Source organism: Crocodylus porosus, unplaced genomic scaffold, assembly GCF_001723895.1.
Source record: "Crocodylus porosus isolate Cpor-Errol unplaced genomic scaffold, CroPor_comp1, whole genome shotgun sequence".
NCBI lineage: Eukaryota > Metazoa > Chordata > Crocodylia > Crocodylidae > Crocodylus > Crocodylus porosus.
In genome coordinates this window covers 198,412,871-198,429,493 of record NW_017728906.1, presented here as the reverse complement: position 1 = coordinate 198,429,493, position 16,623 = coordinate 198,412,871, and the positions used below count along the sequence as shown (strand labels likewise).

The window sequence follows — 16,623 nt, the reverse complement described above, 5'->3', positions numbered from 1 at the left end:
AGGGATTTTTCAGTTTTCCAATAGGAAACACCAGAATTCCTGCTAGGGAGGCCAGTGGCAGGACCCTGCCTGCTCAGAGCTGGCACCTTGGACCCAGATGGCTGTGGCTGACTTCCTGGCCAAACGGGGCCAGGAGGACATGCTTTGACAGTACAAAACAGGACACCACACCCGGAACATCTTTTGGGCGATAGCTGCCCAGACGCCCGGGCAGGGGCACACGTGGCAGTAGTGCCACACAAAGGCCAACTCTGCAGCCACAGCCCACTGGCAGCTGGCCCAAAGGGGCAGATGCCTCTACTGGGTGTGTAGTCCCCATCTGGGTCTGGCAGGTGCACAGCAGGTGACAGCCAGGTGGCAACCCCCACTGCTAGACTGCTGCAGTGGGCAGAGGGTACTGGGAATTCTCAGGGCTGCTTCAGCAGTCCAGCTGGCACAAGGGGTAGTGTCCCCAGGTACCAACTGGCTGGGCCCCAGGAGCTCCTGAAAGCAAGTAGCCCTGAGCTACTTGCAAGGGAAGCTTTTTGTACTGCTGGGGCCAGGACAGGGCAAGGTTTTTTTACTGCTGGGGATAGCACAGGTGCTGGCCCTGGGTTCTAGCTCCCCCTGGCTGCAGATCTGGGAGGAGCCAGGCAGAGTTATTTTGCCGTAAGTGGCATAATTTGCTCTACTACAAAATGCATGGCCAAGCACGTGCACTGAGGCAAAAAGCCTGACTCAAATTTGCATTGCATCTATTTGAGCTGCTACAAGCGCATGTGCTTGCATGTATGATGCACCCTTGAGGGTAAGTGCTACATCTGTGCAGATTTGAGCCCATGTTTCCAAAGTTCACAGTTCTACAAATAAATCACACTTTTTACTACCATAATGAGCACATTTCTGCCCAAGCCAGGGTACGCAGCCTAACTATCTCTGCCAAAATCCAAGACAAATCATACTGAAGTCATAAAATGTCAGTTTTTCAGAATTTTTTTTTGATTAAAAGGAAGGTAGTACTAGATCTGAGCTAGAGAGGCTGAGAAGTTACATGCTGCTAAAGATAAGAATGCATCAAAGCATGTGCAATTTTGTTTTTGTGCAGAATTTGAAATACCTTGGTATCTTGTACCAGCAAATTTTTAAATGCCAAGAACAGTGCAATCTACTTAAAACCAAGTTAATACTGAACCTTGCACAGCATTCACTTTAAGCCGGCATTGAACCATTTCAACTGACATAAAAATTAGGGGTGTGTAAAGTGGGCCATATTCAAGACAGATTCGGCACAATTCAGGGAAAAGTGATTTGATTCGGATCACTGTCCTGATTTGATTTGGCCGAATTCAAATCTAAAGATTCAATGCTGATTCAGATAATCAGGGATTCAGCCATAGATACAGCTTCAAATTTTATTTTTATTTTTTATATATACCTTGAGGTACCAGGTGTGACTCGTGAATGCTACGATGCTAGGGCAGATGGAGTGTCCCACAGGAGTGCAGGGAGGCCCCCTGCATGCTCAGCAGCAGACCTGGAAGTACTTCCAGTCCACTTATGGGCTTGCCGCCAAGCATATGGGGGCCCCCCTTTGTGCCCCTCTCGGCTCAGCAATCAGCCGCAGCAGGACCCCACCTCCATCTCAGACCCAGGAGGAGGTCCCCCATATGCTCCACAGTGAACCTGGAAGTGCTTCTAGTCCACTTGCAGGTCTGCTGCCGAGCATGCTGGGCACCCCCCCGCACTCCCATGGGATGCTCCATCCATCTCACCATCTTGGTGTTCACGAGCCCCCTGGTACCTTGAGGTATGTAGGACCCCCCCCCCCCCTTAAAACTGTGTCCATGGTCGAATCATCGAATCTCTCCAAATCAACTCAGAGGGTTCCAATTTGATTCAGAGAGATTAAAGGGTCTCCTGATTCGATTCAGCTTCGGCCACCGAATTGGGTCAAATCTCTGCTGAATCAAACTAGCGACCAAAGCTTTGCACAGTCCTAATAAAAATATCGTTCCTCTGAAGCCTTTCAAGATAACTAGTAACTTCCATGTGGAATAACTGTCAATGACTGCATTGATATTTTGACACATAGTCAAGACAATGACAGTCACTTCCTAACATGGCAATATCTAGCATAAAATGCTTTTTTAAAAAAGCACTTTTATATTAGCAAATCGGAAAGCATCCATTCAACACGTGTTCAGCAGTAAGCAGTCAAAAAAACCAAAACAAAACAAAAACCCAAAAAACTATTTACAGCACTGTAGACGTTTTTGGGGATTTTCCCCCCCTCTTTATGTATTAAGCAAGGAATGTGGAAAATACAGCCCGTGGGCTGGAACTGGCCCACTAACCATTTGGATCTGGCCCACTGGCAGGCACACACCAATTGACTGCATCTGGCCTGTGGCTGTCCCTGCAGTATTGTGGATGGGGCCAAGTCTGGCCTGTTCCTTCCCAGGGCAACCAGTGCTGCATTCCTGCATGCCAGCTGGACCCAGCCCCTGCCAGTATGCACCGCTTCCCACTAGGACTACTGCAGCTACCCTGGGTACTGTTCGGTTCCCACTACCTCCTGTGGCTCTTCTTCCACCTGCCCCAGCTGTGCTGCTTTGGGCAGTAGATAGGGTAGGGAAGTGGTGGTGAGCAAGGGGGAAGCTGCAGCTGGGTGACTCCTACCCCAGTGCACAGGGCTCCAACTCCCAGCCACCGTCCACCCACCTGGCACAACAAGTAGCCACCTGCGGGGGGCTGAGTGGGGGAAAGACAGCCCCACCGGGAAGCTGTATGCACTGGCTCAGCCTCACACATAACACTGCGAGGGTGGCCATGGCCAGAATTTTTTTGAAATAAAATTGTGTTATAGTTGATGTCTGATTTTAATATATGATTTATTTTTTATCTACAAATTGTTAAAATGGTATCTTCTGAAAGACTGTGCATGTTTGTCCCTCAACAGCTCACCAAAACTCATTAAGTGGCCCTCCACCTGAAATAATTACCCGCCCCTGCATTAGGCTGTTCTCTGCCTGTTATAAACCATGCTGATTACAAAACCTGGTTGGCACCAAGTTAAACAAGGGCTCCTAGCAAGTTAGCTAACAAGTACAGACAACCCCAAATCTCTTCCATTTTTTAGGAGTTGCAGCCACCTTCTTAATTGTATTGGACCAATGTAGTTCACAAGTATGCTTCTCAGGAGGACACAGGCCACCTGGATTCAAGGAGCAGACCATAAAGATGTCCTCAATAGACCATTATCTGTTTTGACTCACGCATCCACCCCACTGCTATATTAAAGTACAAGACGGACATGGATACACTCCCGGACTTTGCAAGCTGTATTTAGACAGAAGGCATTGTATGCAAGTAGTCACAGTTCATGCATGCTTTCGTTTTAGGATATTCAAACCGACAGCCTGGGACAGGTGTTTAGAAATCCTGAACTCCTACAATCCCCATGGATGTTCACAAAACTGAAAATCAGGTCCAAGGAATCCCAGGGAAAGGTCACAGAAGTGACATGCTCCAGATCAGGGAGGATTTTAGCCTGAAATATTTATTACTTAGGCTCAAGAAATGACTGCTACAAAGACACTTGAGAGAATTCATCCCTTAGGATTGGGGAGACTAACTGGAGTCAGAGGCTTGAGAGAGTGCGAGCTGTGTTCCTGACTTATCAAGAAGCCCCTGCAGGCACCTGGTCTTACGATAAACACACAACAGCTTTTATATCTCAGTATGACTCTGACTTGCCTCAACTGTGCCACTGTCACGCACGTGCGGGCACACACACGCACAAGCACAAACACAAACTCCAATCCACTTTTGCCACATGGGCCATGGCTTGTCCTGCTTCTCTCCTTCAGTGGTGCTCCCGAATCGAAGTGCCATGTGTTACGCACATGCACACCCACATCCTGGGCTCCTGTCTGCAAGGACACACTCCTCACCCTCAGGCTCACGGACTGTCATGTTGCCTGGCCCCTTCCTGCCCTACTTTCGGGCTCACACATGCCCTCCCCAAATGGGTACTGGTTATCATGCACACACACACACACCTGAACCACACTTTGTCAAATGTGCCCACACTGATACACTCCCATGAACACACCTCGCTCTGGGCCATTGCCCATCACATTCACCCCCTCCCGCCCTGAATGGATATGCTGGCTGTTACCCCACCCCCCACCTCAACACCATGGGCTATCATCAGTGCCCTCCCAAATGAGGGTGCTGCCTGTCAGAAACCCGCTCCCCCAGCCCGCCACCTGGGCCAGTGTCTCTCTCTCACTCTCCTCCCCCCACCCCATCTGGGGCAGGGTTTCACATGCACACACACACATGCACGTACACGCCCCCCCCCGCCTCAGTCTGAGGCTCACAAGTGCCCCTGCTGACTGGATGTGACGGCTGCCACCCCATACACACAGCACATTTGCCACACCCCCCCCCCCCCGGCCTGTCACCCTCATAAGTGCCCCCTGGGCCAGTGTCACACACCCACACCCCCCTCCCACCTGGGCCAGTGTCACTCTTGTCACACTCCCCCGCCCCGGGAGGAGGGGGAGGGGCGCGGCGGGCGGGGCGGGGGTCCCCTCACCGTGCCGGGTCGCGCGGGAAGCGGAAGAAGGCCAGGTCGGACTGCGTGCTCTTGCGGGTACAGTTGGGCGCGGCGCAGAAGTTCGGCATGGCCTGCGCCGGGGCGCTGCCCCTTTAAATCCGCGCAGCGGGCCGCAGGGAGGGGGCGCGGCGGGAGGGGGCGGGGAAGCGGCTCGACACTGCTGTGAGCGGCCGGGAGGATTCACCGCCACCCTCCGCCGGGGCACAGCCGCCTCGTTCCCACAATGCCCCGCAGTGGCGCGCCGGGCCTGCCAGCCACTGCGCAGGCGTTACCCCGTCTCTTCCCTTCCCCCTGCCCGCCGCCGTAGCCTGCCACGAGGACCCGGATGTGGAAGGGGCGGGGAATAGACGTAGCGAAGCTGGAGAGCTGTAGTGCGCGTGCGCCTGCCGGACGAGCAGCGCATGCGCAGAAGGCGCCAGTTGGGGCCAAGCAGGGTTGGTTTTTCGGTCTGCGCATGCGCAGACAGCACCAGTAAGTGCGAGCTTAGTCCAGGTGCGCATGGGCAGAAGACCCGGCGGGCTTAAACAAGGAGGCGGTCGGCTTGCGCATGCGCTTACACAGAAGGTATTGGTAGGATGACTGCCCTGTAAGAGGAGAAATGCAGAAGTCGAGGACTCTTGGTTCCAAAATGATACCTCTTATTAGACCAGCTAAGAAATTGCCAAAAAAATTATCTTTTTCTGTAAGAGGAGGGACAGTTAGTGCATAGCTGCTTTTGTCCTCAGGCGGTTGCTCACCAGGATCTCCCCATCTGGGCTGTAGCTCTCTTGGCTTATATAAGGCATTGTAAAGGGATGAGGAAATATAATTACAACCTTGGTTTATGGTTTATAATTATAACTTTATAATGCTTTCTGCAGGGTTCCTGTTTTTAAGTCTAAAAGGACTTAGCTTGGCTCAAACAAATAACCCTTGCATTTACTTCAGGGTGAATGGGTTGTCATGCACCCCTTTCAGGATGCTGTTTGGGGCTTTGAGGGAACAAATCCAAGTTGCGGAGCAACCTTTCCACTGATTAATGGTGGCTGGTTTGGGGCCAGGGAGACTGGGCATGAAAAGTCCTGAAAAGTCACATATATCCTGTGAGGGTGCAATGACATGGCGAGTACAGGTTGCCACTACAATAAGCCTAGCCAGCCCCCAGCCATGGGTCTACGAGTTCTCAATGGCGGAGCAGATGGACGAGGATATTAGACGTTCAATGGCTGCAAAGGCAGATGAAGGCTGCAGCAGGACGAGATCCCCAGCTGTCTTGGTCTCTTTGCCAGTGGAACAGGGTCCTGGTCTGTCAGGTCATGTGGAAGCTGATGTGCAGCAGCTTCTCCCCAATAAAAGCGGTCATGCACGGGCATCTTCCATGAAAACAGCTTTTGCAGCACATTCCTCAAGCCTTTGGGTGACCAGCTAATGGTGACGACAGCAGGATTGGGAGGTCTGGAAGCTCCTAGGCATGAACTGGCATGAAGGCAGCAGTTACAAGAAGGTTGTCTAGCACTTGGATGAGACAGGACTGTGATTCGGCAGCTGTAACTGCGACCGAGCAGCCCTCTTCAGGATCTGCTCTGCTCACCCCGCATGGTCTTGAAAAGATGCCCTAAACATAGCCTGTCTACCTGCTTCCTCATGAAAGCCACGTACAGTGGAACCACTATGACTGTGGTAAACGCATATCTAAACTGCAACAGAGTCCGTCAATCCTGGATAGGCCTCATCATCAGTCATCTTCTGATATATAGATAAGACAATCATGGAAGACAGTCATCCTCATCTGGGAGTGATTGCCAAAGAAGGAGATTCTTGCCCTTTCATTTCTTCTCGCTCACTGCAAACTATTTGCTAGTCTAAATCTACCAGCTCAATGTTTAACACTTCATTTCAGATGACATGCTGTGGTGATTGAACAGGTCATCCAAGTAGCCCTAAGTGCTACATAAGCCCCCATCATGCCAGACAAGCTCCCCAGCCAAATATGGCCATTTTCAGCTATGTGTGCAAAAGCAGCAGCAGATCCAGCAACTCCTTGTCTCCCTGTCCCTGTTAGGAGACATTCAGCTGCATCCTTGGCATTGCCCCGTACACAGAGCTCACAGTACAACACGACGTGGTCCTGAACTAGGACCATTTGACATGCAGACTGAAGAGAAAGGGGATGGACAAGACATTTGATGAAGACCACTGAGAAAAAGGTGATGTCTGAGAAAGTTGGTGGAACTAGGAATTGGGGATTGGACCAGGTGGCAAGATGGGCCAGTGAGTCCTGGGTCTCTTTTTCCAAGGATTTCTTTGAGGATGGGCCTGGGGAGCAGCAAAAGAGCTGGGTCCTCAGCCTGCAAGCAGCAGTCATCGATTTAATATTTTCATAAGGAAAATGCCAGCTTAAGTGGAAGGAATTCCTGGGTAATGACTAACTATGGTTCTGGAGGCTATTGCAAAAAGTGGGATGGATTCTGCTTCATTTGGGGGCAGAAATCACAACATTTTTGAAATAGCAGGGAAATCCCTATGGCTCTGTGAAGCAGAAGGTCCTGTATTTGACCCTTTGGACCCATCTGTTTTGGTTGGGGAGGAGGGCAGGGAATGCTCTGCTGGCAGCAAGCCTCTGGATCCTAGTTCAGTAACCTGTTAATTATATCCCACAGTTTCCCCCAATCAAGGAAGTGGTGCTAGAGAACTCTTCATGCAGCAGAACCTCAGCACAGCCAGCAAGAGTCCTGGAAGTTTGCCTTACTTAACAATTGTCTATGTAGCTCCCAACCCCTTTCATTTCCTTGGTAAGCCTGTTCAGTCATCAGGCGGCAATAAATCTGCTGTGTACATAAAACGAGATTTTTCACTAGCGTGGAAAAAGTGTTTTTTATTCCCGTCTGGAACTTCTGGAAGAGATACCAGGAATACCAGATGGATTAAAGTGGCTGTGTCTGAACAAAGGTGCAGGCAGAAATTCTTTCCTTTTCTGGAGGGCAAAAAACTGAAAAAATCACAGGAACACATATTTGCATTGCAGGGGAGAATGTTTAAGACTTTCCTTAGGCTTGAAAGGTTTGCGTTTGGGTGGACATTCATCATGGTGGTCACCTGGCTTCAGTCCCCAATTCCAGCCCCACTGCTCACTTCTGCAGTCACCAATGACCACAGACTATCGGCCCCAGTACCACATGCTGCTGGAAAACCTGGATATGGGGTGTTAAACATACCTACCACCGTGATGGGGGACACCTTCCTGGAGCTGCAGTGAAGTGCCTGGGTGAGACCCATGGTGCTGAAGCCCCGGCAGCATCACAGTTTGTTCCCATTGTAGCAGCCAAGCACCCAGGATTGCTGTGCCTCTTTCTACTGGGTCCTGGACTGGCTGGAGCAGGTGTCACGTGAACTCGATCCAGCATGGGTGGGGTCTATGGGCCTGATCTGGCCTCACACCATTCAACTGGCATGTGGACCAGACTCTCACCACTCATCCAACCTGCAGGGACAAACAAGTTTGACGCTCTTGGCAATTCATAAATGACCCATTGAGTTTAAATGGAAAGACAGACTCTGTGTGTTTTGTTCCTTCCCATTTTATACGCTTGTGTAAAACCAAGGCAGCCGGTTCAAAAAGGGGAGCAGAGCAGGAAGTATTACCTTTTAGATATCCAGATCTGCACTCATAAGAGACCTGTGGGGCTTGGATCTTGGTTCATGGCATCAGTGTGTTTCGCTTTTAGTTTTCACATTTGTGAACAGTTATCTGTGGACAAACTCGTGGGATTGTCCACCAACTTGGCTATGAAAGTGTTAATATCTGCTCAGTAATAAAGTGGTCTGGTTATAGAGGAGGCTGGTGTGAGTTCTGAGAAAAGAAGGGGCAGGAAGCTGCATGGAAAGGTTTTAATGAAGCCAAACTCTTAAAACACACAGCACCAATGTTAAATTCTCAGTCACCCACTAGCAAAAACTGGCCTGTTTACAGCATTGTATGCCCCCAACACAGCATGACATTTTTCCATCCCTCCTCTATGCCCCCTGTAAAACAAGCATGATTGCACAATGTATGCCTTTTTACAATCGCCTACTCCAGCCCAGGGCCACAAGTTGCTTTTTCTGTCTGTCCGAGGGAGTCTAAACAGCCGTGTCTTGAATACACTCACTGCAAAACGTCATGCCCTTCCCTCACAGACGATGGCATGGTCTGCAGTCAACCAGATGAGATTCAGCAAGGACAAGTATGAAGTCCTGTGCTGGGGATGGAACAACGACATGCACAAATGCAGACTGGAGAACGAGTGGCGGGAATTACAATGGGCTGTAAATTGAATGCAGGTCATAAGTGTGCTCTTTTGGCAAAAAAAAAAAAAGCCAACAGCATCCTGGGTTGTATTAACAGGAGGATCACTCGCAATTCAAGGGAAGCGATTCTTCCACTCTATTCAGCACTGGTGAGGCCTCACCTGGAGCACTGTGTCCAGTTTTGGACCCCACGCTTCAAGAAGGATGTGGACAGTTTGGAAAGAGTTCAGTGCAGAATGACCAAATGATTAGGGACCTGGGAAGCAAGACTTACAAGGAAATATTGACTGAAAGAACTAGGGTTGTTTAATCTGGGGAAGAATGGGAGGGAAGGGATTTGATAACAGTCTTTAAATACCCAAAGTGTAGGCCTGGCAAGCCCCACTTGCCAGAATAATGCCATGATGGTGCAAGTGCACATGACTAAGTTAAGTAAATATCAGGTTGCCAGGCAGGGCTTGTGTTTTGCAACCTAAAGGAAAGAAGGAAGCAGATGCTGATTTGATGCAGAATTAGGTTAGCCAAATATGAAATGGTGTATGTGACTAACCAGGTATAGCCAGAAGTGTAAAAAAGTTGTGTAGCTGCAAGGAATTGGATCACTCAAGACTGCTCTGAGCATTTTTTACCCTTATGAATCACCGAGGAAGTGGCGATGCTGGGCCAGCTGACCTGACTTCTCTCAACTCCAAGGCTATCCGAGTTTTATAATTATTCTTGTGAATAAGTTAGTACTTAAGCATATCCCAGTTAGGCTTTTGTTGTATGACTGGAATGGTTTCACTGCTCATTAATCTCACTCTCCACCCAAGCTCAATTTTAAAGTAACAGAAGGGTGATTATAAAGAGGATACAGATGGGTTTTTCTCTGTGATTGTATGGGACAGAACTAGGAGCAATGGCCTCAAGCTTCAGCAGAGGGAATTGAGGTAGATTAGGAGAAATTTCTGATTTTGAGGGTGGTCAAAAATTGGAACTGGGGACCTAGAAAAATTGTGTTATCTCCATCTTTGGAAGTTCCCAAGAGCAGGTTGGACAAACACTTTGTCTGGGATGGTTTAGTCAAGGATGATCCTGCTTGAACAGGGGACTGGACTAGATGATCTTATGAGGTCCCTTGCAGCCTATTTTCCTATGATACTGTGGTGCTGCATGCCACAATAACATGGGCTTAAGCTGTCCAGAGCAGCATCCAAATGCTTTTGCAGGCAGTTCCATGTTGTTTTCAGCCCACCACATCTTGAAACCACTGTGTGTATGTAATTAAGTCTTTGCTTGACAGTTGTTATGAGATCAGAGTACAGTATCATAAGTTAGAAAATAATAATGGGCGTGGACCCCAGCTAATAATCAAATCATTAGGAAGGAATAAGGACCTTACTTGTCCAAACAGATTAATGGCAGATCTATTCAGCACCTTGGTGCCATGACCCTTCCCTGTACACGTCATGTTGAGCTTTGTGACCGTTGTATGGTCTTAGCCTTGCAGAGCTGTGGAGCAGTACAACTTTGTGGCTGGCATAGTCACTGTCTTCTGGCAGGCAAACGGCCTCATCTATTCTGGCAACCCCCCCCACCCATATGGATTACTTCCATGGCTTGGCACAGAAACAGGTGGCCAGAAGCAAGGACTGTGCAGCACCCAATATATTGCCAGAGAACCACCTCCTGTCTGGGGCCCTAGCCGGAAAGACAAGCTCTCCCACAGTACACTGTGAACCAGTTCCTAGAGCAGCCCATGTTACAGAGGTGAGGTTATCCTCCCAAGAAACCTAGAGGGTAACCTGAGCAAATGCAGTGCCAAGGTAAATGTGAGAACAGGTAGGGTGGGTTGAGTGTGATTTGCAGGTAGGCTCAGCAAGTGAATGTATGAGTGTGAAATGGGACCTAGGTTGCACACTGTAGGACAGACATACCTTCAGGGCGAGCCCCTACTCCCCTGCTAAGAGACATTTGTTGAGCCTTTAGGTATCTACCTCAATAAACACCGTCTTTGATCTTAGGAGGTGGAGAGTCCCCCTGCTTTTAGCTCAGTAGCTTGCCTAGTGGTTAGAGCATGCGGTTAGGAGTGGGAGACCCAGGTTTTAGACCTTCACAGGTGGGGAGGGATTTGAATATACATCTACTTCCCAACAAAGCACCCTAACCACCAACTGTGAGCTAACCAGGGCCAAGAGCACCCTCCACCCCTTTGCTGAAGCTGGATACTGGGCAGCCACAGGAGAGTCAGGGAGCCAGAAGGAGAGCACACAAGGGAGAGTGATTGTGTCCCACTGACGAGGGGCCTGGCCTGAAAGACAGATGTGGGTTCTAGCTGTACATGCATTTTAACCAATGACTTTTAAATGCAAAATGCAGAAACAGCTTTTGGAGCTGTTTTGGCACAGTACCCTGATGCCCACCTCCACTTCTCAGGACAGTGCCCTCCTCACTGGGGCACAGAATCTGCAGTTCTTAGTTTTGTGTTCCCATTGGGCCTACTAAGGCATCCAGCTGGTGACCTGAAGACATATCCACAAATAATCCTAAACTTCGGTGTGAACTGACATACAAAAGACAGGATAAGGGAGGCGAGGGGAGGAAAAAAGTGTTCTCTGCTCTATGCCAAAAATGCCACTTCTTCCGTAGAGAGCCTGGCGAAACTGCTGAACAAGAGGTTCCAACTATGGCAGTCATAGGAAATGGAGGGGACATACACTTTGTGGATTTGACTCCAGAATCCTGGCATATACTCATATTTTATTGATTTTCATCCATATATTTAATTAGCAGGAGTCTGGGTTTTGTGTTTCCTGCGGAAATGCAGTTTTCCTCCCTTTAAAGGAGAAAAACACTGATTTTCATAGATTTCATTGATTTTTAGGGTCAGAAGGGACCTATTAGATCATCGAGTTTGACCCCCTGCTCTGGACAGGAAAAAGCGCTGGGGTCAAGTAACCCCAGTCAGGTGCTTGCCTAATCTCCTTTTTGAAAATGTGGATTTTCCCCTTTCATAGAATCACAGAATCATAGAAGTTGGGTCGAAGGGACCTTGTAGATCTTCATTTCTGACCCCCCCCCACCTGGGCGGGAGAAAAGACTGGACTCAAATGAGTCCAGCCCGGTAGGCATCAAGCCTCTTCTTAAAGATCCCCAGGGTAGGAGCCAGCACCACTTCCCTTGGAAGTTGGTTCCAGTTCCTAGCTGCCCTCACCGTGAAGTAGTTCTTGCGGATGTCTAATCTAAACCTCCTCTCTAATAATTTGTGTCCATTGTTCCTTGTCATGCCAGGGGGCATGAGGGGAAACAGCATCTCCCCTAAACCCTTCTGGTCCCCCCTAGTGAGTTTATAGACAGTCACCAGGTCCCCCCTCAGCCTTCTCTTGTGAAGGCTGAACAGGTTTAGGTCCCACAGTCTTTCATTGTAGGGTCTGCCCTGTTGTCCCTGGATCATGCGGGTGGCCTCCTCTGGACCTGTCCACATCCCTCCTGAAATGGGGCGCACAGAACTGGACGCAGTACTCCAGCTGTGGCCTGACCAGTGTCGCATAGAGGGGGAGGATCACCTCCCTGGCTCTACTTGAGACGCACCTGTGGATGCACAACAAGGTGCGGTTAGCTCTGCCAACCCTGACCTCGCATTGTCAGCCCATGTTCATTTTGGAGTCAATAATGACTCCAAGATCCCTTTGAAGTGGGGAACTGTGGGTTTCCCCTTTTGCAAACAGCTCTCTGCAGAGGTCTAACAATGAGCTGCTTGCAATGAGCTGCTTGCAAAAAGGACATGAAACCCTAAGACCTGTTTGGAGCAGGAGAGGGAGCGGGCAGGATCTGGTGAAGAGAGCTGACTCAGATTCACTTTGCCTCCTGCAGCCTTTGGGATATGTAGGGCCTGGCAGGGGGCTGGGGGTGTCCTCTGGCAGGGCAGAGGGGGCAAAGGGCTATGGGTTGGGAATGAAGACCAGTGATTTCCTAGTCCCTGCACAGCTCCTGGGCCTGATTTTGCAGGTTTCAGGGCCTGCTGGTTGGCCCTCCAGGGAAGGGAAGCCTGGTGACAAGCAGGGCAAGTGGGATGGTGAAGGGGAGGGAAAGCAAGAGGAAGAGGGGAAGTGGGTGCAACAGGGGCCACCCATGGGGCCAGGTGAGGTCTGCCTCAGCTGCCTTTAGCCCCAGCCAAGCAGGGACCACTGCTGCCCACTGGCTGCCCCCATGCCAGTCCCCAGTCTGCTGAAGTCCCCGCCCCACAACCCGTCCTGCTGCTCCTGGGCGCTTATCACTGTTACAGGCCACCTGGGTACTGTGAGTATATTAATTTAGTTGTAGGCTAATTAAGTATTGCAACTTATATTAGCCACTGGGTTTTTTTGGTTCGGGCTTGAGGAGGTGATGTTGGGAGGAAAGTAATGATAAGTTTTACTTATAAAACGGAATGAAATTTACTTATAACAGCAAAAGATATTGTTTGCACATATGACAGTTAATAAAAAGGTTAAGTAAATAAACAGACAACATAACAGTACAAGTTAAACTTGGCAGTGATGATAAAACAGACAGAGAAATCAACTAAGAGTTCCCACTTGATTAGTAATTTATTGATAGTCCTTCAGTGTTAGGTACATGTTAAGTTGATTCAGCAAAGTTAGGCGTCCCCGATCCACGCTGTTGGAGGGAAAACCGAGGAAAGATCCCTCAGTCAGGATTTGGTCCTCGCACACACAAGGAGTAAGACATTTGTCGGGGTATGGGACAGCAATGACTTTTCTGTTCTGTCCTTCCTGTTGGTTACTTAACGTGCATGTTCTTTTATAGTTTATGTTAATTTGTTGGCTTTCTAGCCACTTATAATTTTATTTTATAGCTGTTATCCTATAGGGTTAAAAGGTGTTAGAAATTATTATAATAAATTACTGTCTAAGCTTGGGTTTACCCAATAAGCAAATCGCACCACATTACTTTGGGGTTTGAGATTAACATGTTTCCACCTAAGTTTAACCCACTATGTTAATTATACCTTGTGGTTAGATTTGTTAATTTTATTGACTTTAAGCTAAACATTATTAAATTAGCTAGATTTGCAGTTTTATTTTTTAGTTTTGTTTTTTAAAACTCATGCTGTCTCAAAACTAGTGTAAACAGCTATATATAATTCTTATGGGTTATACTCCACACAGACAGGAAACAGTTTCATAAGCTGTATTTCAGATATCTTCAAAAAGCATTTTCTTTTTGCTATAAATTGCTTGTTAACCCTTATGGTTCCAGCCATCACACATCACCCAGAGGGAAGCAGCGAGTACATCAAAGTGCTTGGGGCTGGTATTGCATGGGCTGGACTGCCCTAGTGTAGTGCATCCCAGCAGAGCAGCTCGGGGATCTGCAGTGGGGACAGGTGGCAGCAGCCCTAGGCAGCGTGTGGGGACCAGCTGGAGCTAGCAATGAACCTAAAACTGCCAGGGGCAGGCACACTCTAGGATGCACCTGCTGCTGCCATTTGGAACTATTTGGGCAGCATGCTCTTGGAAGCAGTAGGGCAGGGGTAAGGGGACAGGGACTATGGTAGACTGCAGACCAGAGTGAGGGCAGTGGGTGGGCAGCAGTGATCCCCACTTGGTGGAGCTAAAAGGCAGCAGAGACAGACCACACTTAGCCCTGTGGGTTGCCCTTGTGGTGTCCCCATCCCCCTCCCCTTTGCCCTCCTACCCCTTCCCTCCTTCCTCCTACCAGGCTTCCCTTGGTAGGGGGATGGCAAAACATGGGACACACAGGGGCACTTGCAGGGTTGGGGGGCTGTGCCTTGGGAGTGAGGGGCAATGGGATGAGCAGGGGCAGAGCACCAAGTGCCAGAAAGCAGCGTGGAGGGGGGAAGAGTCACAACTGAATCTGCACCCTGGTGAGCAGAGGGGCAGGAGGAGCTCTGACTTTCCACAATAAAAAAATCCAAAATCAAACACCAGAATATATAGGTATTTAGAATTTGTTTGATTGTAATGATTGAGGCACTGGTAGGCTTCCAAGTTGCTTTAAAATTGTAAATATATCAATAAAACGTGTGTGCAACTGATACCTACATATATAGTGGCGTTTTATTTTAATTGAGGAAAAAACGTGACTTTTGGGGGGTTTAATCAGAGAATTTTGGATTTTTTTAACAGAAAATTAGGATGCCTGCTCATTAGTCTTCAGGCCTCTGCACTTTTCACAACCAGTCTCAAGTTAGTATTTTCCATAGAAAACCATCTGTGACAGGTCCAGCACAGCAAATGAGCGTTTTTTTAAGTCTGGGAAGTATTTTGAATTTTGAGTTCTTTCATAACGTCCATCAGAAATTTCTGATGCAAGTGATTGGGACTGAGAAAGACATTTGGTCCTTGTGACTCATATCTGAAGTGCAATTAAGAATAGAAGCATTCTTGAAATTGGTCACATGCTGCATTTTTTCCAATCCCTTTGTCCACAGTGAATCAGTGTATATTAATTGACCTAGAGAATGGTAGGGAATTTCGGCTCCTGTAATCATACAGGACTGTTTCTGTACCAGAGACATTAAGTCAAAATGAAGTCAAACACCTATGTAAGCTTAGGCTCTTCCTTTTTTAACGTAATTGGAACACATTGGATATTGCATCAATCAGTGTTAAAACACTGTCCAGCACATAAAGAAATAGCCCGTTTAAATTAGACTGAAGTCAGTGACATACTCGTGTGTGTATAACTAAAAGTGTTTGGATTTGTAAGATTTCTCTTGGAAGCTCCAAATCCTCGTGAACGGAAATGATTTTTCTCAAATATCATATTACAACATCCACGCAAAAACGGATGCCAGCTGCAGCTTCCCGCAGTCCAGCACATAGCTGACGCAGTGCTTCAGGATCTTCTTTTATTGTAGAGCAAATCTTTCAAGAGAACATGACAAATGCATTTTCATGTACCCTTTACTGAGCATTGCAGCTGCCACTCAAAAGCATCACAACTCCTCCCACTGGCAATCTGAGAGCCTAATTCTGCCAACCATTAAAAAAAATAATTGCACCAAAAGCATACGTGAGGGTTACCTGGCTTGATTTTCTGGTGGAAGGTATCCCTGCCAAAGGGAACTGCTATTCAGTCCTCCCTGGATGTGTTTTGTTGTACTTAGCTCAATTTGTAAAGTGTTTAAGGTGAAAGTCTTCTTTCATATAATATTGGTAACCTTCACACATGGCTCCGCTTGCCTTTAAATTTAGTTTTTGATGAAGGGGACATTAAAAAACAGTGAGCAAGAAAGGGAAAAAAAAATGCAGTTAGATCGTACTGCACTGTCCAATGTCATTCTCTCTGAGGATCTGACAGGTTCATAAAACCAAAAGAGGACAGGAAGAAATAGCAGGTGAGAAAAAGGTAATAAATGATGACTTCTGGAGGTGAGAGTCAAGTACCTGTGCTGCCAATAAGTGAAAATAATGGCAATACCAGAATAGAAATAGGGGGTAGCAGTCTCAACACATCCTCCAAGGTCTGTGCCTTAGACAATTCCAGCTGTTTGTGACATTCTGCAAGCCAAATATGAAATGAGATTTTTTTTTTTTTTTAATTGTCTTGCTACAAAATGGAGCCACACACCAAGCTACAGCCCCCTCTCCTAGAGAGGCCTCTCCTCCTGCCCCCTTTCCTAACCAAACGTAGGGGTTTTTTTGTTTGTTTTTTTTTATAGACAATGTCTGTCTTTTGGTCCTTCCCACCAAGTTCCTGCAGCTCTGTTTACCCTCGATAGCTTCGATTGATTTGCACCACGTTGC

The 16,623-nt window shown here is 48.1% G+C and overlaps 1 protein-coding gene and 1 long non-coding RNA gene across 2 annotated transcripts in view; both read right to left on the bottom strand.

The window, feature by feature from the left end:
• The window catches only part of THAP12 (THAP domain containing 12), a 14,502-nt gene extending 9,679 nt beyond the window's left edge, over positions 1–4,823 (bottom strand). Inside the window, exon 1 of the mRNA XM_019530468.1 lies at positions 4,583–4,823. Coding sequence (XP_019386013.1) covers positions 4,583–4,671 — 89 coding nt within the window. The 5' untranslated portion in view covers positions 4,672–4,823. The remainder of the gene's footprint in view (positions 1–4,582) is intronic.
• Positions 4,824–15,420: 10,597 nt separating this feature from the next.
• On the bottom strand, positions 15,421–16,456 carry LOC109306410. Its single transcript, XR_002099981.1, has 2 exons — positions 15,901–16,456; positions 15,421–15,741 (listed from the first exon to the last, which is right to left on the bottom strand). It is a non-coding gene; the product is annotated as an uncharacterized LOC109306410 (long non-coding RNA).
• Between the last annotated feature and the right edge of the window lie 167 nt (positions 16,457–16,623).